Source organism: Mandrillus leucophaeus, unplaced genomic scaffold (genome assembly GCF_000951045.1).
Source record: "Mandrillus leucophaeus isolate KB7577 unplaced genomic scaffold, Mleu.le_1.0 Scaffold887, whole genome shotgun sequence".
In the NCBI taxonomy this organism is placed as follows: Eukaryota; Metazoa; Chordata; class Mammalia; order Primates; family Cercopithecidae; genus Mandrillus; species Mandrillus leucophaeus.
The window spans coordinates 499,993-527,287 of NW_012109663.1; the positions used below are offsets into that span (position 1 = coordinate 499,993).

The window sequence follows — 27,295 nt, forward strand, 5'->3', positions numbered from 1 at the left end:
AAAAATTAGCCGGGTGTGGTAGTGCTTGTCTGTAATCCCAGCTACTTGGGGGACTGAGGCATGAGAATCATTTGAACCTGGGTTGCAGTGGGCCAAGATTACACCACTGCACTCTAGCCTGGGTGACAGAACGAAAAAAAAAAAAAAAAAAAAAAAAAAAACCTAAACAGATAAATACATAAAATAAATATATTCTTCTAAGTTAAAAACTAGATTATACAAAAAATATCCTACAGATATTTGTACATATGCCAATTATTTTGTGCAGTTACCAAAAGCAACATCATTTGAAACAGTAAAGCATTACAAACCCAACTGTCCATCAAGAAGGACAAGGTAAGATATGATATACACCTACAAAGGAATACTCTGCAGTCATGAGAAAGAGGAAGTTCTCTATGTACCAGGAAAGATTACTCCCAAAGTTACATTCTTAAGTGAAAAAATACAGTTTAGAACAGTGTATACAAGCAGCAATAAATTATGTACCAAAATGTGCAGGCATATGTGTATGCTGTGTGTATAAATATGTGTATATACATGTCTGCTCATAGGTACATAAAATATCTGTACAGATAATGGTGGGTGCCTCTGTGAGGGGAAACTGTGCATGTGGCTGGAGAGGAAGGATGGGCAGCTACTCACTCTATGTTCTTCAGTGAACTCCTGAATCTGAACTTTATGAATGTACTACCTACTCCCAAAATAACTTAAAAAACAGGTAAAGAGGACCACAAAAATGTTTAGAAAAATTAGTGCCACCACAGGTAGCTTCTTTTTTAAAATTTCCATGGAAATTACTTTAAATACAACTAATGCTCCAAAGAAAATAAAAGGACTTTCTTTCTGATGGACTTCACAGAGAAATGAATTCAAGAAAGTAGAAAAATTACTTACACTCCTAAGTATAAAATTTTAGAAATCAGGTCCCAATATAAAAGCTGTTTTGAATTCTACATACAATGCACAAAGAGTAATATGAATAGATTTTACTAATAATTAAAAATAACTGGCTCATGAAGAGATATTACACTTTTAGAAGAAATGAATTAAATTTTGTGAAATATTCTGAAGAAATCTAAACCTTAAGCTTACTAAAACAACCATTTTTTTCTAAAAACAAATGTTGCAGTACTAATGAAAGTCATCAGATTTAGTTTTATACACATAATTATGAAATATTTGATTATTTTAAAACATACAAAGTGGGATTATTAAAGCCTGAGACTGCTTTGGGTCACAATCAGATTTTAAATTGCAAACGCAAGAACGATATTTTGCAGAGAATTCAAAAAATGCACAAAAACACACATTAGTATCCGTAGCTGGCAGACTTTGTTACTGAGAGGCACTGAGGTTCAACAGTTAAAAGCATGAATCCATGGCTCTGAAGCAGGATGCCTGCATCCAAACCCATAAATCTAGCAACAAATCAAAGTGTATTCTACTATTCTTCATGAATGTTCAAAACATTATTATTTCTTCATTATTATTGTTCTGGGATGCAGTAAGCCTAATTTCAGTAAATGATATGAGTTGAACTGACTTTTTTTCATTATTTAAAAAAAACCTGACAGTACTAATACCTTTCCTGCCATTATGAAAGATTTTCATAAAGCTTTTAACAAATATCCTTTAACTGAATTTATTTCTTGGATAAGCACGACAACCTGATATCTCCCCTTTCGTTAAAAGGGGCCTATCATGGGGAGGGGGGAGGGGGGAGGGACTGCATTGGGAGTTATACCTGATGTAAATGACGAGTTGATGGGTGCAGCACAGCAACATGGCACAAGTATACATATGTAACAAACCTGCACGTTATGCACATGTACCCTACAACTTAAAGTATAATAATAATAAATAAATTTAAAAAAAAAAAAAAAGACATCCGAATTCAAAGAAGGAGCAAGCATATACTTTCCAACTATTTCTGATCAACATTAGAACTACTCAGTAATGTAATAAATACTTTTGGTATTATTCTCTAATTCCTTTATACAGACAGCTTCACCATACCCAGTGTCACACGCTATTATGACTTTCAGAGTACACTTAATAGTTAAAATGAGACCACCATTGTCTGAAACATTTTTGATACTTATAATCACAGATGATGTAATTAGAATCAATTATTGCTTTATTTATTAGATCTCCAGATGAATAATGGGTATCTTTCTGGTGGGTTTATAACTTAAGAACATTGAATGTAATTTTGCTGTTTCTTCAATAAGAGATGCTAACACTCAAAAGAGGATTGTAAATCACTAAGACTTCTAAGTGAATTAACTGCACTATTAACTATTTTGTCATATCGCCAGTGTAGTGGGGTATCTCTCCATTCCAATTTGAGGACCCCTTATGCTAAGATAACTACAGAAAAATACAGAAAGTACTCATTTTGCACAGTTCCAATATGCACATTTTAGTTAGTATGGTTAAGTAACACCACTTCCTGCAGAAGAGCACAGGTCAAATTTTAGTTAGCATGGCATAATACCTGAATAACTGCATAAAGTATAAACTTTTCTAATTCTTTAGTCTACAAATCATAACATAAATAATTACGCAACTAAGAGATGCAAACTGTCATCAGTAACTAGCCACATCATTTCTTTCAAAGTATGTTGATGGTTGGTCACTGTGCTTCTGTTATGCAGTTCATGCAGAGATAGCAAAGCATGTAGTTTTGTATCTCCTTGTCTCCCAATGATAAAGTATGTGACATTTAGAAAAAGAGATAATAAAAAGAGGAAACTGGCCGACAAAGATGAAATACAGCAAAGAAATGAAAAGTAATAATGCTGGAAGTGAATTTCAAATAAAGAGTTACAGAAGAAACAGGTGACCAAGGGAATGCTGACACTATCCCTCTAGATACACAGAGAACTCAGTGAAGGCAAACTTATTGACATAAATGAGGAAAGCGGTTGTGACGAAAATTTTCTAGAGGACATGATGCTGGCAAAAAATATTCATATTAAAGGAAATCTCAGAGATACTTCAAAACATTGAAAATACACAGACAAAATACTTCATAAAATTAATATATGGCATATAGAATTTATTCAGTAACAAATTAAAAATTTCTTACCTTGGTAACTTTTTATACAAGAATCGCTTTAGGTCCTGAAAGAGAATATTAAAAAATCATGTTATAATAATAGGCCTTCCACTGTTTTCTAGATCCTGTCCTATCCAAATTTTAGGGACGTTCAGTTATCATTCATAACCTTTCTTGCTGTGTTTTATCTTTCTCTGTCTGATTTGGATGTTTACTAGTCATGCAACTTGGAGTAAGTTAACTAACCTTTTTTCCCTAAGCCTATTTCATTATTTGTTGAATAGGGTTAATATAGAACCTACATCATAAGAGTGCTGTTAAAGTTTTTTGAGAAGTTGCATGGATTAGCATACCTAGAAATGGGAAACACAAATACATTTTAGCCATAAAAATACATCATAATTTTCATACTAGTGTTTTATATCCTGTTGCTATTGTGTTCACTTGAGAAGACATTATAAACACCTTTCCAGGTTCAAAGATAGACTTTCCACCATCATTTTAATGGTCTTGGGTAAGGTGATATGACTTCTGTAAGACTGGTCTCACATTATAAAAATATGCCTTCCATTGTTTATTTGTTGAACTCACCTACTCAACAAATAATGAAACAGTGTAAGGCATATTATTATAACATAATTATTAAAATATTCTGTTTAAGGACCTAAAATAAATTATATATGACTATGTGAGGCAACAGTCTTTTTTTTTGTTTTTGAGAGGGAGTTTTGCTCTTGCTGTCCAGGCTGGAGTGCAATGGCGCAATCTCCGCTCACTGCAACCTCTGCTTCCCAGGTTCAAGGGATTCTCCTGCCTCAACCTCCGAGTAACTGGCATTATAAGCACCCACCTCCACGTCCCAGTTTATTTTTTGTATTTTTAGTAGAGATATGGTTTCACCATGTAGGCCAGGCTGGTCTCGAACTCCTGACCTCAGGTGATCCACCCGCCTTGGCTTCCCAAAGTGCTGGGATTACAGACGTAAGCCACCACCCCCAGCCCAGACTTACAGAATATAAGATAAATGGCGAAGTGTGTCAAGTGTTTAACACTAAACACAGTTAAGACTAAAGAAATATAAGACTATTTTATTTTTCTAAGCTGGAGCTCACTGCAACTTCCAAGTTCTGGGCTCAAGCAATCCTTCCGCCTCACTTCCAGCATAGCTGGGACCACAGGGTTATCAATGCGCCTGGTTAATTTTTAAATTTCTTTTTGTATAATGGGGTCTTGCTACGTTGCCCAGGCTGATCTTGAACTCCCAGCCTCAAGTGATCCTTCCATCTCGGCATCCCAAAATGCTGAGATTACAGACTAAGCCACCGCACCGGCCAGAAGATTATCTTATTTTGTCTCATTACACTCTCTCATCCCAGGAATTTCACTGACACTTTAGGTATCAATTTTGACCTCGCATGGATTAATCAGATATCTGTTGTTTTGAGCCTCCAACACTTTACTATTCTCCAAACCCGAATGATCATTTTATTTCATGTTATGACTATTGGCTTATTTTTGCTCTCATCCTACACACACACATACACACACACACACACACACACACACACACCCCTCATTTTATTTCATGTTATGTTTCTAAAGAGGCATGGGTTAGAAATCATCGTAAATTGCCACAATAAACCTAATAAGATATTGTTACCACTTACTGGAAAAAAGTATTCTGGGTACATGTCCTACTGACCAAATTCTGACAGGAAAAGCAGCCAACCATCATTCAGAATTTCAAATGGTAAATACACAGAGCCTCTCTTATACCCCAGCTGGATTGGTGGGTAGGGAGAATATAATTTTCTCAGTCTCAAGCACCTTAGTGTCCTCCACCCCCATTCGAGGCAGAAACTCAGGATCCTGCAAATTCATTCATATTAGTCTCCCATTTCACATACAAGAGAAAATAATTAACTGGGATGGGTGGGGATGGGAGGATCTTCTACCTCTCCCCGCTCAGTATTCCCCTCCAAATTCCCCACTCTCCCTTCCTCTTATGTGGGGGTGTCACTCACATCCGCCATGATGAACCCCTTTCTCTCGCAGGATCAATCTCCACGCCTGGAAGAGAAACTCCCGGTGACTCTTACCTCTTTGGCTTCCTCGTCCTCCCCACCCCCAACTTAATAAGCAAGATAGCCCTGGTCAGAACCCGGCAAAACCCCCGCGGTTCTAGGGCTTGGCCCAGCGAGCCCAGTGGGAGTCGGAGTGCCCCAACACCCCCACGGGTACTCAGCTGGCACGCCTTGCCTCAGCCCACCCCATCCCTGCCCCTCCACCCCAAAGAGCTAGGCCCAAAGAAAAGAAGAGGGGGCCCTCTCCTTCTGTTTAGTCTGACCACCCGCGCCACCTCCGGGACTAGGCCTCAAACCAGGCAAAGTAGCGCCAGTTACCTGGGGTTTCTGGGTTGCCTGGTTCTCTCCGTTGTCACTTCAGGGACAGCTTTAAAGACAGGTTCCTCCTCAAGCCACCGTCACATGATTGATGACCTCTTCTGCGCTCCGGGAAGCACTTTCTACGCCGTCGCCCCACGATACTGGATTTCCGGAAGGGCTTGGCGGAAGCTTCGAGGGCGCGGCCGCCCGACGCGCCCCGCCCCTCCCCCGCCCACCGCGGGCCGCGTCTTGCGCCTGCGCCGTGTGTCACGGGCCGAGGGACGTCAGCTGTGGGGTAGAGGATTTGTACGAGATCGCTGGACCCTTAGGACCCCAGAAAATGCAAGCAAGGTTATGTGTTACAAGACATTCTTGTGCAGAGAGGGTGTATAAATGTCATTAGTTTTTCAGGGTCCGTTATCTTAAAACCTTTTCTTGTAGATGAAGAAATTTGAGGGGATGGTGTGATGAGCTGAAGAGCAAGCAACAGATTGCCTGTGATTGGAAGTATCAGGTCCACAGGTTTCTGACTTGTTTCCTAGGTTCTTGTGACTTCCCCATGGGTGCTCTTTACTCAAGGCCTTATCTAGATTGAATGGGGAGGAGCCATGGGTTTTCTGGAGCACTTCAAGCGTCTACTTTTAACATGCAGACACGGGATTACGGGTACTTTCTATGTTCCCTTTTACATCAGAATTTTTAAAAATTAGTAAGGTCTCATATAATAAATAATAATTGGAAAAAAAAAAAAAAAAGCCTTGCCGAGTGCGGTGACTGACGCCTGTAATCCCAGCACTTTGGGAGTCCGAGGCGGGACGATCCTTTGAGCCCAGGAGTTCCACACCAGCCTGGCAAGATAGAACCCCATCTCTACTACTACTACTACTACTACTACTACTAACAACAATAAAGAATTAGCCTTACGTGGCGTGCGCCAGGTACTCCGGAAGCTGAGGCATGAGGATCCCTTCAGCCCAGGGTTTGAGGCTGCATTGAGTGGTGATCGCCCCACTGAACTCCAGCTTGAGTGACAGAGCGAGATGCTCAAAAGAAAAGCTTCTTTAGAAATCACATCCTCTTTCAGCTACCACCCTGTTTTTCCTCTACTCCCTTTCATAGCCAAATTTTCAGAAAATTTTAGCCTGGTTTTTAATTGCTGCTTGCATGTCACAAATCTAATCAGAGTTCTGTTGATTCTACCTCCTATCTTTGAAAACTAGTCACCTATCTATGTTTGTACCCCAGTGCAAGCCATGATCATCTCTCTCTTGACAATAACCTCCTATTCTTCTTACATTCTCTTTTGCCCTCCAGTCTCCATAGAGCAACAAAAATGATGTTCTAAAAACCCAAATCGGATCATTTAACTCCTTTCTTGAAAATCAACTTTATCGACTTAGGATAAAGTTCAATATCAGCATCATGGTTTATATATCGTTCTTATGGGGATCTGGCCCCTATATTGATTCTCTCACCTACCCTGGATTCCTTATGCTATGATCATACAAGTTTGTTTCCACTTCCATAAAGATTTTTATCACTTTACCAACTCAGCACATTCTGCCTGAGATATTTCTCTAGCATACCTTAATCCTACTAATCTCTTCTTTTGCATTTCAGCTTAAACTCACTCTCAGAGAAGCCTTTCCTGACCCTCACTGAATAGTTTAGGCCTTCTAGATAAATGCTTTCATTTTGCCCTGTAATTTTCTTTGTAGAATTTATCATAATTATAATTATTTACTTGATATTTATTTTCTTTGCTAGATGGAAACTCTAAGGTTTTTGTCTTTCTTATTCAATGATTGATTCCCAGCACCCAGCTCACTGCCTGGAATATAGCAAGCATTGATACACTTGTTGCCTAGTTGAATGAATGAAAGAGTGGCCATATTAAGAGTAGAAAACATGATAAAACAAACATTTTACAGTGAGAACAGACCTTTTTATTAATATATTGAGATAAACTACAGAGACTGAAAGACAAAAATTCATATTTCATTCAGAACATTCATTAAAAATCAAATGCATTTACTTTGCGTTCTCACAGAAAATTTTATTTAAGTCTGATATAACATTAAATATTTTACAAATCAGACATTTCATTTTAAAATCTAATTTATAATCCTGAATGCACTATAGACAAAGTAAGCTCTCCTTTACCAGTTTCATTTAACTTATACAAGGCTTCCATTATAATTCCATCAAACCTTAAAAATTACCTGCAGCTTTTAAAAATACATAAAGTAAATGGAAAGAAAGTCTTATGCAGCAATCCAAAAACCAAAACCAGAAATTGGCAAGAAGCATTTCTTAATACAGATAAACTGCAAAATATCATTTATGTGTGTTTCTTCTCACTGGTTTAATCATCCTATTCAAAATAATTCTTTTTGAAACTAATAATTACAATACTCCAATGTCACTGAAAATCTCTATGATTTTAATTGTGTACTTAAATGGCAAAGTAGAATATCAGATTGAAATGTACAGTCTTGTGCTGAAGTGAATGAGGCTTGCCATGCCAGGTGTCATCTGCTATGCAGTTACAAGACATCTTGGCAACTAGTCATCCCAGTTTTTACTAACTTACTAAACAAGGACATTTCAAGAAATACTTCTTAACCCTATATATTTCCAGATGGCTGGATATAGAAAGATATAATTATGTTTGAAGCATGGACCTTATAATAGGAATCTCTGCATTAAAATATGAAAAAGAGCAACAGAAAGAAGTCACACCAATGAAATTGTGTTGACTGATTTTCAAAGTTAGAAATAAAAATATCCACTGTTAATGGAAGCCCTGCACTGTGCAAACATAGTGTGGTATATATTAAACAATCACACATTTGAGGTATTAGCTGGAAAAAAAATATATATATACACCTGTACATAGACACATCCACAGAATATTCACAAATCTATTGGCCCCAACACCAGCAGATAGTCATATTAAATAAAAAAAATCACATACCAACAGGAAAAAGTTACACATAGGGAATTTACAAAAAATGTGGTGCTATAATCCTTAATATAAGGAGTATGTTTTGAATTAATGTTTTGAGGAAAAGTGTTTCCATTTATATGAAAGTTGTCTATTTAATAGTAATAAAACCAAAAAGGAAGCTGAATTCTAGGACTGTTTTGCCTGCCAAATTATTGAAGGGATGAGCAAGAATTCCTTGAAAAGCCTCATTCTATCCTTTTTCTTTGTAACTGGAAATCAGAATTTAAAATGTTGGAAATTATTGCCAGATTCCTTTCTTTTCATTGGTTTATAGGGAGTTTTATGGATTTTAACTAGGCAATAGTCCAATGTGGTCAACAGACATGGTTTTTCAGCTGTTGAATGAAAATTAAAATAGGTATTGTTGATTTTCATTAGTTTTTCTGTTGAGATAAGAAAAAAGATTATGAATTCCCTTTCAGTTTGCTTCACTCAGTATGAAGATGGCTAGTAGTAATAGGACAGTACTGAACCCAAGCTTCACATGGGGAAGCTCAACAAATGTACAAATTCTCCTCTTTTAACCATTTGGTCCTTGGACATAAAACTTGCTTAACTGGCAAGATGGCTCACTTGGTCCTCAAGCCAACATCAATAAATATTTAGCTGTCTTAACACAGGTGGGAGTTTTTTTTTTTTAATGAAATACATAGGAATCCATTAAGTAACATCAGCATGTCGTATGTGTTAAATAGTTTCATTTAAAAATATTACAGATCAACAGAAGGGAAATCAAAAACTTAATCATTTTTCTCAGTAACTACTTTACATACTAGTGTAATTAAAGATTTAACTGGAAGAAAAATTAAGCATAAAAGTATAATTAAAGTAAAAAGCTGGTATTCCACATTCCTGTTCCTATGAACACCTGAGCTGACACAAAAGCTGAGTAGTTTAATGCACTGGCATATATATGCCTTAAGGACTGTACTTTTCTCTACCAAATCTTTGTAAATCATAAACAAGCATGTAATGATTATGAAACAAATATTTAGGTGTTCAAATGTAATCTGTTTACAAAATATATTATATTCACTTATTAGATGAATCCAACTTGACATTTTTCATTGTTGAGAATTCAGTTCACATTTAATCAAACTACATTCTGAAATTTACAAATGACTAAATGACTAGCACCAGTCTATTTGGGAACTAAGGAATCAAAAGAAGAGGAGAAAGGTACTATTTTCATTTCCCCCAAACCCTCATAAGGACAATAATGTTTGTGTGTATATGCATTGGTGTATTTGTGTGTGTTTATGTAAAAAGGGGTAAAAATGTAAAATATTAATAAATATAACTGCTGCTAAACTGTTAGAATACCAGTTAGAGGAGCTAATAAAGCAATATTCAAAGATTGAGGACTTTTAGGTGGTCATTAGAATGAGCCAATGAAATTGCAAAGTTCATGTAGTTAAAAATAAGATGGCAAAATGTTGGGATTTTTATTATAAAAAAGCAGCAAACATGAAAATCTTTCATCTCAAGGTATCTAAACTCTTCTTACTTTGTATGATTAACTCCAAATTATAAGACACTTGATGAGCTTTTACACCATGATATAGATGACATTAAGGACTGAATCTTTACTTGCATATTTCATATGTGGCTTAAACTGTCAGGCACTCAGTCTGTCATTTCTCACTGCAGAAAATTTTATCAAACACATTTTCCCTAGCATTTTATGAAATTTAATGGAATGCAGCAATGCAACTGAAATATAATACTGTCCAAAAGCCATGTATGACTTTATAATATACACTTTATGGTATCACTTAACTTTGTATAATAACTTCACCTATCTCCTTAAAGCTGGGATTAAGGGAAAAAGAATCAGTCAACAAGAAGGTAAGTTCACAGAATTATCAGCCATAATAGTGTAAATTTGCCATTAAAATTAGAAAAATAGATGAAATATTTTTCATTCAAGTTTTCATAAATTTTCTGATACATATGAACTTTCAAAGTTAATTAAAATGCTATGAACTTAGTTTTTTTTAAAAAACTTACTCTACAGGCTCAACAAAATATTTAAAATTGTATTTTCTCTTAAGCACTGTTTTTTTTTTTAAGGTAACATTTCTAAGAGCAAGTTGGTTAAGCTGTCTAGTTTTCCTATGACAGTATGTTGTTTAGTTTAACCTACTAATTCAATCAGGCATTTCTATTGATTCACCTGGAAAAGGGGATACAACAGAACATTTTTAAGAGCTAATTTTAGCAGTTTTATTCAACAGATGCCATAAATTAACTACATTCAGAAAAAAAATTTAAACAAAGAACAAAGCCACCCTATCTAGCATTCTCTCACTCACAAAGAAGTACCAAAGATATGTTTATGTTCCACTAACCAAGTATGAAGCAAAATCATTAAAATATTACAACTGCTAACCACAGAAGACTAGAAATCAAATAGTTTCATATCCAGTATACAGGCACCAAAAACTTCAATTTCCAGCTGTTTTCTTTTTTCTAATTCATATTATGGATTTACTTACAAGGAGCTTATTCTTATAGGATTAATTCAATTACTCAATGGTGAATAGATTTTAGCTCAGAATTTTTAAAGGATGACTTGCTTTAAGTTACTGTTCTACCTGCTGCTCTATTTCTGCTCACACTTGCATATGGCCAAACAGATCATGCTCTGATCAGGTAAGTATACTGTAATCTACTTTTATGTTTAGGAGTTGGCATAGGGTTAAAAGGCACAAGCTATATTTTAGTACTCATATTTCTTATTACTTATTTGTAGAAGAACTTCTTTGGATCCTGCTTAAATAATCACCAAGAAACTGCAAATTTCTATGGGGGAAAATGTGAGTCCCCTTCATAAATTTTAGCAGTCTTCAAGGACATATACATCAAAATTTGGTGGCCTTTTACGTATTGGAATTGTAAATGACATAACTGCACTTTACTGTTCAACACCCTTTTAGTTTAATATTTATAGCCATTTCCTCATATTTTCTTTAAAATCTACCAGTATAGCATTTCATTTCTATGCATGTATATGTATAGTAATTCATAAAACTAAATAGCAAACTGATATTCTACACCAGTTCATTTATCTCAATATATATTTTGGAATATAACGGCAATATTAAAAATATCAATTCCCTCTAAGCTGATAATACTATAAGATTTTACACAAAGTTAAAGTTTTTTTCTTTTTGGAAAAGTTTCATTGTTTAAAGTCCACATATTTGACACCTTGATAAGGAAAATGTAAATGTGTCATATAACATTTATTCCATCAATTTAAACTGAAGTGTCTCATGGAGCTAAACACTAAAGGAATTTAAATAAAAAAGCAGTAACCTGTATGTACACAAAATGATCATTCCATAAATATTTACATGACAAGGGAAAAAATGGAGAATCACTAAAACTGGAAATTGCTACAGGTGTGATAATCCTTTCTCAAGACATTTTAGTTAGGAATCATGTAAGCTTTTAAAATGAAAATAATTGTAGAAGCGTAACTAAAATATTCCATTTTAGTTTTCAATTACTATTTAAAGGAGCCAGTAGGTCATAAACAGTCCAAGATTTCAGGAACCAACTATTCAGTTTAGTTTTCAGTATCAAATCTTTTTCTTCATCTCTCATGATGAAACTAAACTTACTTACAGAAAAAATAAAGAGTACGCTAAAAGGTATAAATAAAAATTCCAGTTCATCCTCCTTTATAAAGACTGGTAAGCCGCTCTAATTCTTTACAGTTGTCCATGCTCAAGGCATCTGCCTTCCTTCGGAGTCGATCATCACGGTACACTTTTGCTGCATACTGCATATCTGTTTCTGTTAAGAAAGAAAAATATGTTGCTAATTGAATAAAATTTTTGTCACCTAGTTGCTTAAGCTCAAGTGATGCTTTACAGGAGCCCTTCGATATATTTTGATTAACTGACTTAAAAAAATGCAAGTACAACTCCTAAAAGCTGTTTCAGTAGGAAAAAAAAATTTTAATGAAAACTTTATCTGAAGTCTAGCAGGTAAAACAAACACAGAAAAGAAATAAGGATAGAATCCTGTCAATTCATGTTGGAATCCTTTCTCTCTACTCCTGTTCCCCAGTGGTTTAAAAACTATTCCTCTGAAGCATCATCCTGGCCTCTTTTCCTAAAAATATTATATGCTTTTCAATACTGCCAGTGGTTATTTTTGCTGTGGCCTTCTGTTAAGATTTCAGATTATCCCAAGACTTAAGTATTTAATACAAAAATTTTAAATCTTGTTCTGAGTTTACTTAAATTAAAAAATACATATAATAATGTTACTGAAGGAACACAGATTAAAAAAATGCTTGTTATACGAACATAATATTGCTATTCAGCAAATAAGTACTTCTGAGGCTTCCTTCAGTGTGTAGACAGCACAGCTACTAATGATATACAGACTACAAATCAGAATTCTTCAAGGAGTATTCCTTGTTTTTTCCTGTTACCCTCAGTCATTTCACTGTTTATTAATACCTGTAAAGACAAGGAGCACTTAAAGAAGATTTAACAAAAAAAGAAATCAGTTACTTTCTGGAACACAATGGTCAAAGTAGAAGACATCTGGTTTATATGGATTAGTCAAGATCACATTAAAAATATACTCACAGTTAAGAGAGCATTCCATTTGTAAAAATCTCCAGAAATAATCTTTACTAAATCAACTGGACTAGGATTAACAACTCAATCAATATTATACCATGCCTTTTATTTACACATAATGCACTTATATCTCTTTACAGATGATTCTTCCCAAAGGAGAAATTTGAGACTTCGATAAACCAAAGTTCACACTGCTAACGAATGGCAGAGTCCAGATTCCAATCCAACTCTCCAATGCCTAGCCTAATATTCGTTCAATTATTTAAAGTACTGCTTGGGCTGGATAGTTTTTTTGTTGTGGGGGGCCTGTCCTGTGCATTGTAGGATGTTTAGCAGCATCCCTGACCTTAACCCACTAGATGCCAGTAGCAATCCCTTTCCATTCCCATCCCATGATGACACACAAAACTATCTCCAGACATTACCAAACATCTCTAGAGATGGGTAGGGTGGAGGGAGGGTGGCAACTCATTCCCAGCTGAAAACCTAAAAGTCACTAGTCTAATGTAACCTTCTCCACACTGAAGACAGACTGATTTCACAAACTCATTGAGTTAGAAGTCAAGGAGGTCACATCTCTAACTGCCACTATATAGAGGAAAAAACCAAGACCAGAGAGGTTAAGGACTCTCTTGGAAGTTACATTTTATCAACTCTTCCCTAGCAAGGGGGAGATAATGATAATCGCTGACATTTTCTGAGCATTTACTAGGTATGAAGTATTTTATTGCCTGATTTAATTTTCACAACAAACCCCATAAAGCTGGTTATTTCTGAGAAGACTTTGGAGCACAGGGCCTGGATTCTAGAGACAAATTGTCTGGTTTTGAATCACAAACAACCTCTATGACCTTGGGCAAGTTAGTAATCTCTCTTTGCTTCAGTTTCTTCATGTGTAAAATGAGTATAGTAACCTCACAGGGTTGTTGTGGAGATTAAATGAGTTAATACTTATAACATGCTTGGGACAGTGACTGAAACAGTAGGCATTATATAAGTGATAGCTATTATTTCCTCCGCCCACTCATCATCACCCATTTTACACATGAAATAAACTCATAGAGGTTACAATTCGTCAGCTAAAATCGTCAGCTAAAAATTTCAGAGCTAGGATTCAACTTTACTCTGTTTAATTCCAAAGTCAGTTCTCCTTACACTACACTATATGGTCTACATTATTATTCATAACAGTGGTCACAAAAACAAGAACCACAACACTCAGTTCACATGCAACATCTCAGCAGATTCTTATGGTCAATCTTTATAGATGGAACTGTTCCTTAAATTAACAAAACTGAGGCTGGAAAAGCCTAAGCAAATTAAAGAGCCTCTCTGTGAACAAAGTAAAGAAAAATGAAATGTCAACAAAACTCATTGTACATTAAATTCTAAATACTAAAGCTAAATTAACAAAGAGTTTCAAACTTAACCCTGAAAACAGGATGCATCTTAAAATTGATGACACAGTTTATCTCCCAGGATTTTTTTTCTTTCTTGGTGGTACATAAAAGAATGATGTGTCTTACGATGGATATTATCAATACAATAAAATTTGGTATTACTTATTCAACCAAATATTTATCGATAACAACAATACACAAGTACCATTTATTAAGTCCTTACCATGTGTCAATTCCTGTGTTAGGCCACATGTATATAAAATATATGATCTCATTTAAGTACTGTGCCCCAATTACGTGCCAGGGAATTCCAGAACATTCCTTGAATAGGGAAATCTACATTAATCAGTTCCAAAGACTGTGAATAAGTTTTAAAATGTTAAACCCATGACAAACTTACTTTGTTGTCTTTCTTTCCAGCAATTATTTCGAATATTAGTCACATAATCTTCTTCCACACTCTTTTCTACCTTTTGTAATAACATTCCTTTATATTCATTTTTAAAGTCCTTGTTGACATAATAAACAACACCCAAGTTTTCTGTCTGCATTTTAATAGTTTGCCCTGTTCCACTGTAAAAGAGATGCAGCAACATTATTTTAATTAAAATTGGACATTTCAATATGCTACTATAAACCAAGTGAACAAAAACAATTAACAATCATTGACAAGTTAATATTGGTAATACAGGTTGAGCATCCCTAATCCGAAAATCTGAAATCCAAAATGCTCTAAAACTAAGACTTTCTGAGCATCGACAAGATGGCACAAGTGAAAAATTCCAAAGCTGACCTCATATGATGGGTCACCTTTTAGTCAAAACACAGCATCATAGGTGGAAACTAAAAGCCTGTAGTTGTTTGTTGTTGCTATTGTTTAACAGCTAACACAGGTATTCTGGTGATGCTACTATGCTGGTTAGTTAACCCTGAACACATTATTTTTTCACTGTTAAATATTTATATGTCAATTAGAGTAAGAAAATGATTGCTTATCAGTAGCATATAAATTCAGAATCAGGAATGATGCCAAACAACCACAGGTTGTCCACATGGGTGGCTGAGATTGTGATACCTTTGCTTTCTGACAGTTTAATGTATACAAACTTTGTTTCATGTACAAAGTTACTAAAAATATTGTATAAAATTACCTTCAAGCTATGTGTATAGGGTATATATAAAACATAAATTTCATTTTTAGACTTGGGTACCATTCTCAAGACATCTGATAAAATATACGCAAATATTACAAAATCTGAAAAAATCCAAAATCCAAAACACTTCTGGTCCCAAACATTTTGGATAAGAAATACTCAACCTGTAATTTATTTACGTTCTGTCAAATTGCCCAAAACAATGATTTCATGTCACAAAAAGTAACCACACTTTTAAATACACTATGCTTTTATAAAGTTATCTCAATTTTTCATTAATAAAAATCTTATTTGGAATAAAGTAATTCTTATTTTTAGACCAATGTGATTGTAATACTGTAAATCACTGCCAATATGACTTTTATTATTTTTTCTTTATCTGCTTTTTATTTGTTCATGCTACTATTAACAGCCAATATGATGTTATAGTTTCCTTTATGTTCACTGTATTAAAGTTGTCTAGAATGGATGCTGTATTAAATTTCCTTTATGTCCTGACCTCTTATATATAAAGTATATGGTGAAAAAAATACATCATAAAAAAGTAATATTTGCTTTTATTTAATCAATATTTTGCAAAATGAAGAGTAAAGTCATTTTCCCCTTAATGATATAAAACTATGTAAGATCAATCATTGCTCTTTTTGTCTTTAAAGTAGTTTTGTCCTTTAGAGTATTTTTTGCCTTTAATGGCAACACATTACCTACCACATTAAATTGTTATCAAGTTCAAATATAGCATTTCTGTCCTTATCCACAGTAGGAGAATAGAAATGTAAATTAACAACATAAGACAAATTTATTACTTAAAGTAACTAATTTAAAAATTAGATAGAAATTTAAAATCTGGTACACTTGCAGTAATAGATTTGGCACTTCAAAGTTTACACGAGCACAAGCTCTTTAAAGGAAGCTAGGTCAGAAATAGCAACAATTCATTTTTGTAAAACTTCACTTAGCTACTTACGATCTGGGATATAAGGAATAAGGAGGATTAGAGACCATCAACTGGCTTAATAATGACACGAGGATCAATACAATTATGGGCATCAGCTGGATAAACACAGAAAAACCTCCCTATAAAAAATCATCAAAGAATAACAAATTGTAATATAACTGTAGTTGTTAATAATCCAACAGTTGTCATACATTTTGAGGCAGAAGAGCATTTGAGATCATGTAGTTCAGTGCTTTCAAATCTGCTAACAATACCAATGGGGTGATTCTTAAATATAACTGCCCAGGCACATCACCAGGAGATTCTGATTTTTAAAACACTGACAAAATGTGATTTCATTTTATAGATGAGGAAGTCCTCATTTCTTTCTCTCTCTCTTTCCCGACTCCCTCCCCCGACACACACAGAGACTCTATCAATATGCTGCAGGCTGTAAAACCATGTTTTACCTTGGATTTGAGGGTAGAAGATGGGAGCTGATGAGTGGCAAAGCTGGGGGCCAGGCCTTTTAATTTCTAGTCTAGTGCTCTTTCTATTTACCTTTCCACTTCATGTAATTAAACTGCTATAGGCAATTAGGTATAACCGCATTAGAACAAGGAAAGTTACTTCCAATTCAAGTTTTTCAGTATTCTAAATTCTTCAGGACCAACAATAACAAGTTGCCTTCACAACATGCACAATGCAGGTGTACCTTCATTAGAATCATAGAATAACAAATCTAAAGGGGTCATACTATCCAACCACCCAGGGCTGACCTCTCCTCCTATTCCTACAATATCCCTAAGGATTTTCTAGTCTCTACCAAACACCTCTAGTAAGAGAAAAACTCATTATTTCCTACAACAACTTGCCCTCTTTCCAGACAACTCTAATTGCTTTTCCTGAGCTGAAATTTGCCATTTTGTGATTTCTAGTCATAAACGTACATCTCCTCTTTCCTCTTCTCTTTCATGTCCACTATGTCGATGCTGATGTTGTTGGCTATAACCAGCTCTTCCATTTGAAAAAGAATGTACACTACCTAAAAGATTAAAAGCAGAGTTAAATTAGGGAGAGCAATTATGATCAGAAAAAGTATATTTTCTTTTACATTTTTCTTTAATTATTAAAAATTAGTAAAATAATGCATGTTTATTTTCAGTAGTAAATACTTATTGCCCTCTCCTCTTGTGAGTGAAGGGTGGATAGAAATAGGAATGATTCTTCCCAATCTGCTTCCTTTACAGGTAGAAGTTCCTTCTTTATGAAAACTTGACTAAGAGTTTCTCCACACACATAGAGGTTTTTATAAACCTCTTTTGTTTATGACTAGTTGTTTTTATAAATGTTGTATTATTACTTTGAAACTTTGCTTTTTGCATTTATCAATGAATCATAAAACATCTCTAGAAATCAAAAGATAGTATTCAAATTCATTGTTTAAAAATAGCTCTATAATATATCTTGGTATAGATGGACCACAATTTATTCCAACATTCTCTTGCTGATAAACATTCAAGTTGTTTTTATATAAGATGAGCAATCAGAAATGGCTACCACTGACAAACTATGTTAAAACTAGCAAAATAACTGCAAATCAAATATCAGAAGAAAATTTACTATTGCCTGAAAGATTTCTGATTGTTTCTAGTATATTTCCAGTCAAAATTACTAGTTTTAATAATTTTTCTGTAATTATATATTCTAACATGTCAAAACACAGGTTATATTTTCAGTCATTAATTTGCATTTATATATCCTCTTTCCTTCAAGGATGCTTTGCAAAATGTCCTATCAATGACCACAACCTTGCCGGGCATGGTGGCTCCCCTCTGTAATCTCAGCACAGGATTTGGGAGGCTAAGGTGGGAGGATCACTTGAGACCAGGAGTTCAAGACTAGCCTGGACAACACAGCAAGACCCTGTCTCTACAAAAGTTTTAAAAAACTTAGCCAGACATGGTGGTACATGCCTGTAGTACCAGCAACTTGGGAGGCTGAGGTGGGAGGATTGGTGGAACCTAGGATTTTGAGGCTGCACTGAGCTATGATCATCCCAGTGTATTCCAGCCTGGGCAACAGAGCAAGACCCTGTTTCTATTAAAAAATAAAAAGAAATGACCACAACCTTTCTCAATAGTATTCAGAGAGGGCCACCAGGTCCAATTACATTGCTACATTCATGAAGATTCTCCTAATGTTGAATGGGATTTACTTCAGCACCTGAAATAAATTTTGTAAACAAGACTAAAGCTATAATTTTATGTACCTTAGAGGAGCTACCTTCAAGGAAAATAGATTTCCACACTAACAACTCACAGTACAGTAAGTCCTCACTTAATGTCATCCAGAGGTCCTTGGAAACTGCAACTTCAAGTAAACATGATGTACTATATGCCTTAGCAATTTAACTCTCGTTTATATCAATTAGCCTGTGGTAAAATTAGTTGTTATGCAGAACATTGTTTCACTTACAGTCACAGTTTCCAAAAACCTTATGTTAAGTGACCACTTACTGTAAATGTAAGCGGAGTTTAATACTATTTATGTTGGTAGTATAAAATCTATCTATTTAGTGGTATCACTACAATATTTCACTTTGATAGTCTAGTTAAAGTTAGCTATTTCTATTTTAATGTAACCTTAAAAATCCACTTACTTTGAGTATAACCTATGAATCAGACTTTCTACTGTTTAAATGGAAATAGAGATGAGTACCTCTACATAAATCCAAATTAGTCAACTATAATATTATTGATAAAATACATACAAAGATTTCTAGAGAAGCAATGTCAAATAGTCATCTGGGTTTAAGTAAAGAAAACCATTCATAATTGTAATAGTACTTACCTAAGACACAGACATTACATTTCATGCTTACATTCCCTTTCAGCTTTATATAAAATACAGAATATCTGTACTCTTCATTTTTTTTTAATTAAAATATGTTCTAGGAAAAAGGCAGGCTATTATAAAAGTAATAACCCTAACATTTTTCTCCTGCTTTCATGAAAAACCATCACAGGATCATAACACTACAAGAAATGTAGGAGAAAAGATAGATACATCTCTAAATAATGTAACTGGAGGTAAGACTCTGTAGCTTCATAAAATATAGTATCTATAATTACATTAAAATACCTGAAGGAAATCCACCCCCAAAAAATATATTAAACAAGTCTTCTGGAGTTATATCAGCTTCACAACCTCTATGGAAATTAAATCTGCCATTGTTTTGGTGGTTACATGCTTGTTCTTCATTGCCCGTGAGGTCATACTGTTTTCGCTTTTCTGGATTACTTAAAACAGCATAAGCATTTCCAATCTCTGAAAAAGTAATGGGTAAAAGTTGGTAAGCAAAGTTTTTATATTATAAAAGTCCACCCCACATAAAAACTAATGTCATGCTGAAAAAAAAAAGACTACCTGAAACTAATTCAGAAAATTGTTAAAAATATGTTCTTTTAAAGCTATACATTGTGTACAATTACACATATTATCTCTCAATACAACTTTTTATACCAGACAGGTGTCTCTACTGCCTTGAAAACAAAGGAATATCCATCTTCCTTTTTTAATATTGTGCTCCATCTCCTAAAATCCTGCCTCTTAAGCCATTTTTCAAGTGGTTTAAACAAATAACAATAGCAGTAGCTACCATCTATTGAGTACCTAAGAACTGCCAGGCTCTGCACCCAATACCTTATTACATTGTCCATTATTATCCCCACCTTACAAATGAGGGCCCTGAAATTCAAGAACTCAAATTCTTCTTAGCACAATAAGTACACTCTCTTTATGCAGCCTATACCAAAAATCTTTTTTTGCACCGTGGAGCCTGCATGAGCTATTCTTTCATTCTATCATCCCGCACAACTTATCCCCTAAAACAGTAAACTCTATTAAGACAGGGACTGTGTTTATGTTTTCATGGCCGTATCCTCAAGGTCCAGCATAAAGTCTGAATTAGTTTTTAAATAAATACAGACAGTCCTCGGTTTTTCTGTTTCACTTTGCTACCTTCATAACATTTTTTTATAAAAAATAATTCTATTTCCCATCTCACAGTCCCAAATCCAAGAGGTAATGGTACACTGGTTACCAGAATTTACTTAAAACAGCATAAGCATTTCCAGTCCCTGAAAAAGAAATGAGTAAAAGTTGGCAAGCAAAGTTTTTATATTATAAAAGGCTGCCTCACACAAAAACTAATGTCATGCTGAAAAAAAAGACTACCTGAAACTAATCCAGAAAATTGTTAAAGTTTACAAATTTACCAATTTACAAGTTGTAATGCTTTGAATCTAAAACTAGGAACTACCCTATTCTTATTATTCTGACATTTCTAATAATCACTTCATAAATACATCTTGCTTCTTAAACTAGATTGTAAGCCTCTTGCAATACAGTATTTTGCAATATTTTAAAAATAGTTTTGGATCCCATGTGGTGGCTGCCATAGATACTGTACAAGCAAACAGATGCTCATTAGGTAGTTGTTTTTGGATGATTACACATTATCCTGAAATTAATTGTATACAATATTCTGGATATTTTCTTCTAATCGAGCTTCTTAAAACTGGGATTCAGAGATTGCTTTCAGGTGGTATGTGTACCCTGCTGTATGAAAAATTAGGTGGATGGTCCATCTATTTGAGGAGATACTTTCTTCAGATTCTCAAAGAATCTGTGACTCAGAAATGTAGCCATCATTTTATGAATTATTTCAAAGGGAAAGCACAGTCAAAGATAGAAACAATGTACTTACAAACAACACCAAGGTATTAACTCATACCTAAAAAAAGAAGCATGATCTATCAGTCTCCTAAAATTGTAGTTTTAGTAACAATACCAATTTTAGGATTTAACATCTATAAACTAAAAGGGCTATCCCATGTTATGTAACAATGCTACTTTAATAGTTTTAATACTTTAAAACTGTTAATATATAGGCAACTCAATTCTATTTTAAGGCTTCCTTTTTTAGAAAAAGTAATTTCTAAACATTAAGATATTTCGATGGTATTTGAGAAATACTGTCATAATCTAAAATTGTACACATAAGACAATTTATATATTGTGGCCAGAGTAATTTTCTATTCATTTACTTTGTGATATTATACCCTATAATCAAGATTTTTTGCAGTTCCTTATTATCTAAATAATTATATCCAAAATTTATTTTGGTATTCAAAAGTTTTACAAAATGCATTTCTACCTCATTTTCACTTATCTGACCAAAAGGTACCTTCTACTTCATTTATTTTTCTTTAAACTTTTAATACACAGATCCGCTATACCTTTTGCCTAATTTTTCCCAATAGTAATATTTTGCAAAATTATCTTACAATATCACAAACAGGATATTGATACTGATATAGTCAGGATAGAGAACATTTCTAATACCACCCTCATGCTGATCTTTCATAACCACATCCAACTCCTCCTCCTTCCCTTCCCAACCCCTGACAACCATTCATCTATTCTCCATTTTGACAGTTTTGTCATTTCAAGAATATTGTATTAATGAAATAACACAGTACATAAATGGGATTATATTATATGATATATAAATTGATTTAAACCTTTTGGGATTGGCTTTGTAAATCATAACACTCTGGAGATCCAGGCTGTCATATTTGCCAACAGTTCATTTCTTTTTATCAGTGAGTAGTAGTCCATGGTTAAGGATGTACCACTGTTTGTTTAACCATTTACCACCGAATAACATCTAGTTTTTCTCTAGTTTTTGGCTATTACAAATAAAATTGCTATATACATTCATGTACAGGATTATGTGTAAACATAAATCTTCATTTCTCTGGAATAAATCCCCAGGAGTGCATTGTTGGGTTGTATAGTAGCTGCATATATTTTTGAGAAACTGCCCAACTATTGTGCAGAATGGCTGTGTCATTACGTATCCCATCAACAATGAGTGATCCATTCTCTGCATCCATACCAGCATTTGGTATTGTCATTATTTTTCAGTCTAGCCATTCTGATAAATGTGTAGTGATATCCCATTTTGGCTTTACTTTGCATTTCTCTAATGACTAATGAATGACAGTGAAAATCTTTCACTGTGCTTATCTGCCCTCTGTATATCATCTTCAATGGGATATCTCTTCATTTTCTTGACCATTCTAATGGGATTGTCTGTTATTTTACTTTTGAGTGTTGGGAGTTCTTTATGTTTAATATATTCAAGATACCTGTCCTTTGTCAAATATGTGCCTGGCAAATCTTTTTTCCCATCCTGGAGCTTCTTTTCATCCTTGTAATAGGGCAGAGCAAACTTTAAAAATCTTAAAGTACAACTTAACAACTTTTCCTTTTATGTACTGTGCTTTTGGGGTTAAGTCTTAAAAAATCATTGCCTCGCCCTAGATCCTAAAGATTTACTCCCATGATTGTTGATTAAGTGTTATGTTTTATATTTACATTCATGATCTATTTTGAGTTCATTTTGTGTATAAGGGATGATACTTTTTGTCGGGGTTAATTTTTTGGCCTATGGGTGTCCAGTTGCCTCAAAACCAACTGTTGAAAAGGCTGTCTTTCCTCCATCGAATTGCTTTTGCATCTTTGTCAAAAACCAGTTGGCTGTATTAGTATCAGTCTGTTTCTGGGTTTCCTGTCTTGTTCTACTGATCTATGTGTATATTTCTCTGCCAATACCACACAGTTTTGTTTACTATTGATATAGTAAATCTTGAAATCAGGAACACTGATTACTCCAACTACATTCTTTTAATAAAAATAAATGTTTTTAAATATTCAGGTTCTTTCTTCCCCTCATATGAATTTTAGAATAAAACTTGTTTCTATCTACAAAACAAATCCTGCTAGGATTTTGACAGGAATTGTGTTAAACCTGTATATCAATTTGTGATGACTTGACATCTTTTTTTTTTTTTTGAGACAGAGTTTTGCTTTTGTTGCCCAGGCTGGAGTACAATGGCACGATCTTGGCTCACTGCAACCTCCGCCTCCCAGGTTCAAGTGATTCTCCTACCTCAGCCTCCTGGACTTACAGGCATGTGCCACCACACCTGGCTAATTCTGTACTTTTAGTAGAGACAGGGTATCTCCGTGTTGGTCAGGCTGGTCTAGAACTCCCGATCTCAGGTGATCTGCCCACCTCGGCCTCCCAAAGTGCTGGGATTACAGGTGTGAGCCACCGCGCCCAGCTGACTTGACATCTTTACCATGTTGAATCTTCCCATCCATGAACGTGATATTTCAGTCCATTTATTTAGCTATTTTCTGATTTCTTTAATAAATATTGTATAGCTTTCAGTATATAAATTTGATACAAGTTTTATTAAATTTACATCTAAGTATTTTTTTGTATGTATGGTTGTAAATGCTAATGTATTATTAATTTTAGTGTCTAAATGTTCATTACCAGTAAATAGAAATGCAATTAATTTTTTATATATTTATATTGTGTCCTGCAATCTTACGGGATTCACTTTGTAGTTATAGTTTTTTTCTGTAGATTCCTTGGATTTCTACATAGATAATCATGTCATTTGCATATAAGTAGTTTTAGCTCTTCTTTTCCAACCTGTATGCCTTTTATTTCCTTTTTCTCTCTTTAACACAGTGGTTACTACTTCCTGCACTTTGTCGAGTAAGAGTGGTAAAGAGACATTCTTGCTTTATTCTTGATCACAAGGGAAAAGCATTCAGTCTTTCACCATTTAATGTTAGCTTACAGGAGTTCTGTAGTTGCTCTTCATCAAGTTGAGACAGTTCCCTTCTATTGCTATTTTTTCTGACAGTTTTTATCATGAATGGGTGGTGAAATGTATCAAATGCTTTTATTCCACTGATTAATATAATCGTGGGATTTTTTTTCCTTTAGTCTATTAATGTGGTGGATTACACTTATTGATCTTCAAATAGTGAATTGAGTTTGCTACCTTCAAATAAACTTCTATTGTTTGGGGTATATTATTCTTTTTATATACTGCAAAATTCTGGTATTTTGTTAAGGACGTTTGGGTTTATTCCACAAAGTATACTGGTCTGTAGTTTCTTTTTGTTTTGTTTTGTTTTTGTTTTTTTGTAATGTCTTTGGTTTTGATATAAGCAAGGTAAAACATTTCTTAACATTAACTGGAAAATGTCTCTTCCTCTTCTATTTTCTGGAAGAGATTCTGTAGAATTAGTTTTAATTCTTCCTTAAAAAGTTTGATAGACTTCTTCAATAAGAGGATCTGAAGGCTGGGCACGGTGGCTCACGCTTGTAATCCCAGCACTCTGGGAGGCCGAGGCGGGTGGATCACAAGGTCAGGAGATTGAGACCATCCTGGCTAACATGGTGAAACCCCGTCTCTACTAAAAAATACAAAAAATTAGCGGGGTGTGGTGGTGGGCACCTGTAGTCCCAGCTTCTTGGGAGGCTGAGGCAGGAGAATGGTGTGAACCTGGGAACCAGAGCTTGCAGTGAGCCAAGATCGCGCCACGGCACTCCAGCCTGGGCGACAGAGCAAGACTCCGTCTCAAAAAAAAAAAAAAGGGGGGGGGGGGGGAATCTGAGTCTGGATATTTCTTTTTTGGGAATTTTGTAATTACAACTTTAATTCACTGAACAGTTCTTAGTCCATTTTGTGTTGCTATAGAAGAATACCTGAGACTAGCTTACGGTTCTATAGGCTGAGAAGTTTGTGGGCATGGCCTTGGCTTCTGGTGAGGGCTTTTGTGCTACATCACATGGTGGAGAAAATCAAAGTGGAAGCAGACAGGTGCAAAGAGGGGAAACCCTGAGGGGTGTCCTGGCTTTATAACAACCCACTCACTCAGGAAATAATCAGTTCCTGTGAGAACTAATCTAGCCTCAAAAGAGCAAGAACTTACTACTGTGAGAACAGCACCAAGACATTCATGATGGATCTGCCCCTATAACAAAAACACTTCCCACTAGGCTACACCTCCCAACACTTCCACATTGGGGATCAAATTTCAATATACCCAAACCACAGCAATTTCTATAGGGCTATTCACATTACCTATATCAGACTGAGTTGTGATCATTTGTATTTTTCAACTAATTGAACCATCTTATCTAATTTGTAAACTTACGTGTATGGAATTGTTCATAGTATTCTTATTATCCTTTTGATGTCTGCAGTGATATCCTTGTCTCTGACACCATTTCTGACAATGGTTATTTCTGTCTTCTCTCTTTTTTTCGTCAGTCTTTCAATTTTATTGATTTTTTTCAGAGAACCAGCTCTGTTTCATTGATATTCACTATTGCTACTCTTTTCAATTCTGCTGATTTCTACTCTTATAATTTCCTTCTTTTGCTTGCTTTGAGTTTATTTTGCTATTCTTTTTCTAGATTTGTAAGGTAGAAGCACAGATAACTGATTTGAGACTGTTCCTCTTTTCTAACATATGCATTTCATGTTACAAGTTTCCTCTCAGCATTCCTTCAGCTGGTCTTCTCAAATTTTGATTGTTGTATTTTCATTTTTAGTTTTATATATATATATACACACACACACACACACACACATATATATACACACACACACATATATATATATATTTTTTGAGATGGAGTCTTGCTCTGTTGCCCAGGTTGGAGTGCAGTGGCACAATCTCGGCTCACTGTGAGCTCTGCCTCCCGGGTTCACGTCATTCTCCTGCTTCAGCCTCCCGAGTAGCTGGGACCACAGGTGCCCGCCACCACACCGGCTTTTTGTATTTTTGGTAGAGACAGGGCTTCACTGTGTTAGCCAGAATGGTCTCGATCTCCTGACCTTGTGATCCACCCGCCTCGGCCTCCCAAAGTGCTGGGATTACAGGCGTGAGCCACCGTGCCCGGCCAAGTTAGTTCAATATATTTTTTAAAATTTGTTTTGATATTTCCTGTTTGACACGTGGATACTTTAGAAGTATATGTTCAGTTTCCAAGGATTGGACGTTTTCCTATTACCTTTGTGTTACTGATTTCCACTTTGATTCCATTGTGGTTGGTGAACATACTTGTATGATTTCAATATTTTAAATTAGTGGAGGTTTATCTTATCACTCAGGATATGGTCTATCTTCCTGTGTGTTCTGTGGGCACTTGAAAAGAATTTGCAGTCCGCTGTTGTTGAGCGGCATGTATAAATGTTGATTAGATCTTGTTGGGTGATGGTGGTGTTTAGTTCTTCTATATTCTTGTTGATTTTCTGTTTAATTGTTCTATCAGTTATGAGAAAGAGGTATCAGAGTCTCCAACTATAACTGTGACTTTGTCTACTTCTTCCTCCAGTTCTATTAGTTTTTGCTTTACATATTTTGCAGCTGTCTTTCAGTGCATATACATTTATGTCTTAAAGGACTGACCCTTTTATCATGTACATGTTCATAATGTACTACTCTGGTAATTTTTTTACTCTAAAGCCTACTTGCTCTAATATTAATATAGCAACTCCTGTTTTCTTTTGACTAATATTTGCATGATATAGTTTTTCAATCTTATTTTTATTCTGGACATAGTGTTATCAAATAATTTTCTTGTAGACAACATACAGCAAAATCATGTTTTGTTTTTAAAACAAGGTCTCGCTCTGTTACCCCAGCTGGAGTGCAGTGGCACAATCACAGGTCACTGCAGCCCCAACCCCCAAGGCTCAAGTGATTCTCCTGCCTCAGCCTCCTAAGTAGCTGGGATAACAGACACGTGCTACCACATCCAGCTGATTTTTTAATTTTTTGTAGAGATGGGGGTC

General features: G+C 35.0%; 2 protein-coding genes across 2 annotated transcripts in view; both read right to left on the reverse strand.

Annotated features, from left to right (window-relative positions):
* LAMTOR3 (late endosomal/lysosomal adaptor, MAPK and MTOR activator 3) overlaps window positions 1-5,678 on the reverse strand; it is a 13,773-nt gene extending 8,095 nt beyond the window's left edge. The window contains exons 1-3 of the mRNA XM_011969361.1: window positions 5,467-5,678; window positions 5,089-5,134; window positions 3,095-3,129 (exon numbers count right to left, since the gene is read on the reverse strand). Coding sequence (XP_011824751.1) covers window positions 3,095-3,129; window positions 5,089-5,097 — 44 coding nt within the window. The 5' untranslated portion in view covers window positions 5,098-5,134; window positions 5,467-5,678. The remainder of the gene's footprint in view (window positions 1-3,094; window positions 3,130-5,088; window positions 5,135-5,466) is intronic.
* A 1,693-nt stretch (window positions 5,679-7,371) lies between these two features.
* The window catches only part of DNAJB14 (DnaJ (Hsp40) homolog, subfamily B, member 14), a 34,667-nt gene continuing 14,743 nt past the window's right edge, over window positions 7,372-27,295 (reverse strand). Inside the window, exons 6-10 of the mRNA XM_011969362.1 lie at window positions 19,698-19,883; window positions 17,504-17,598; window positions 16,584-16,693; window positions 14,863-15,035; window positions 7,372-12,262 (exon numbers count right to left, since the gene is read on the reverse strand). Coding sequence (XP_011824752.1) covers window positions 12,138-12,262; window positions 14,863-15,035; window positions 16,584-16,693; window positions 17,504-17,598; window positions 19,698-19,883 — 689 coding nt within the window. The 3' untranslated portion in view covers window positions 7,372-12,137. The remainder of the gene's footprint in view (window positions 12,263-14,862; window positions 15,036-16,583; window positions 16,694-17,503; window positions 17,599-19,697; window positions 19,884-27,295) is intronic.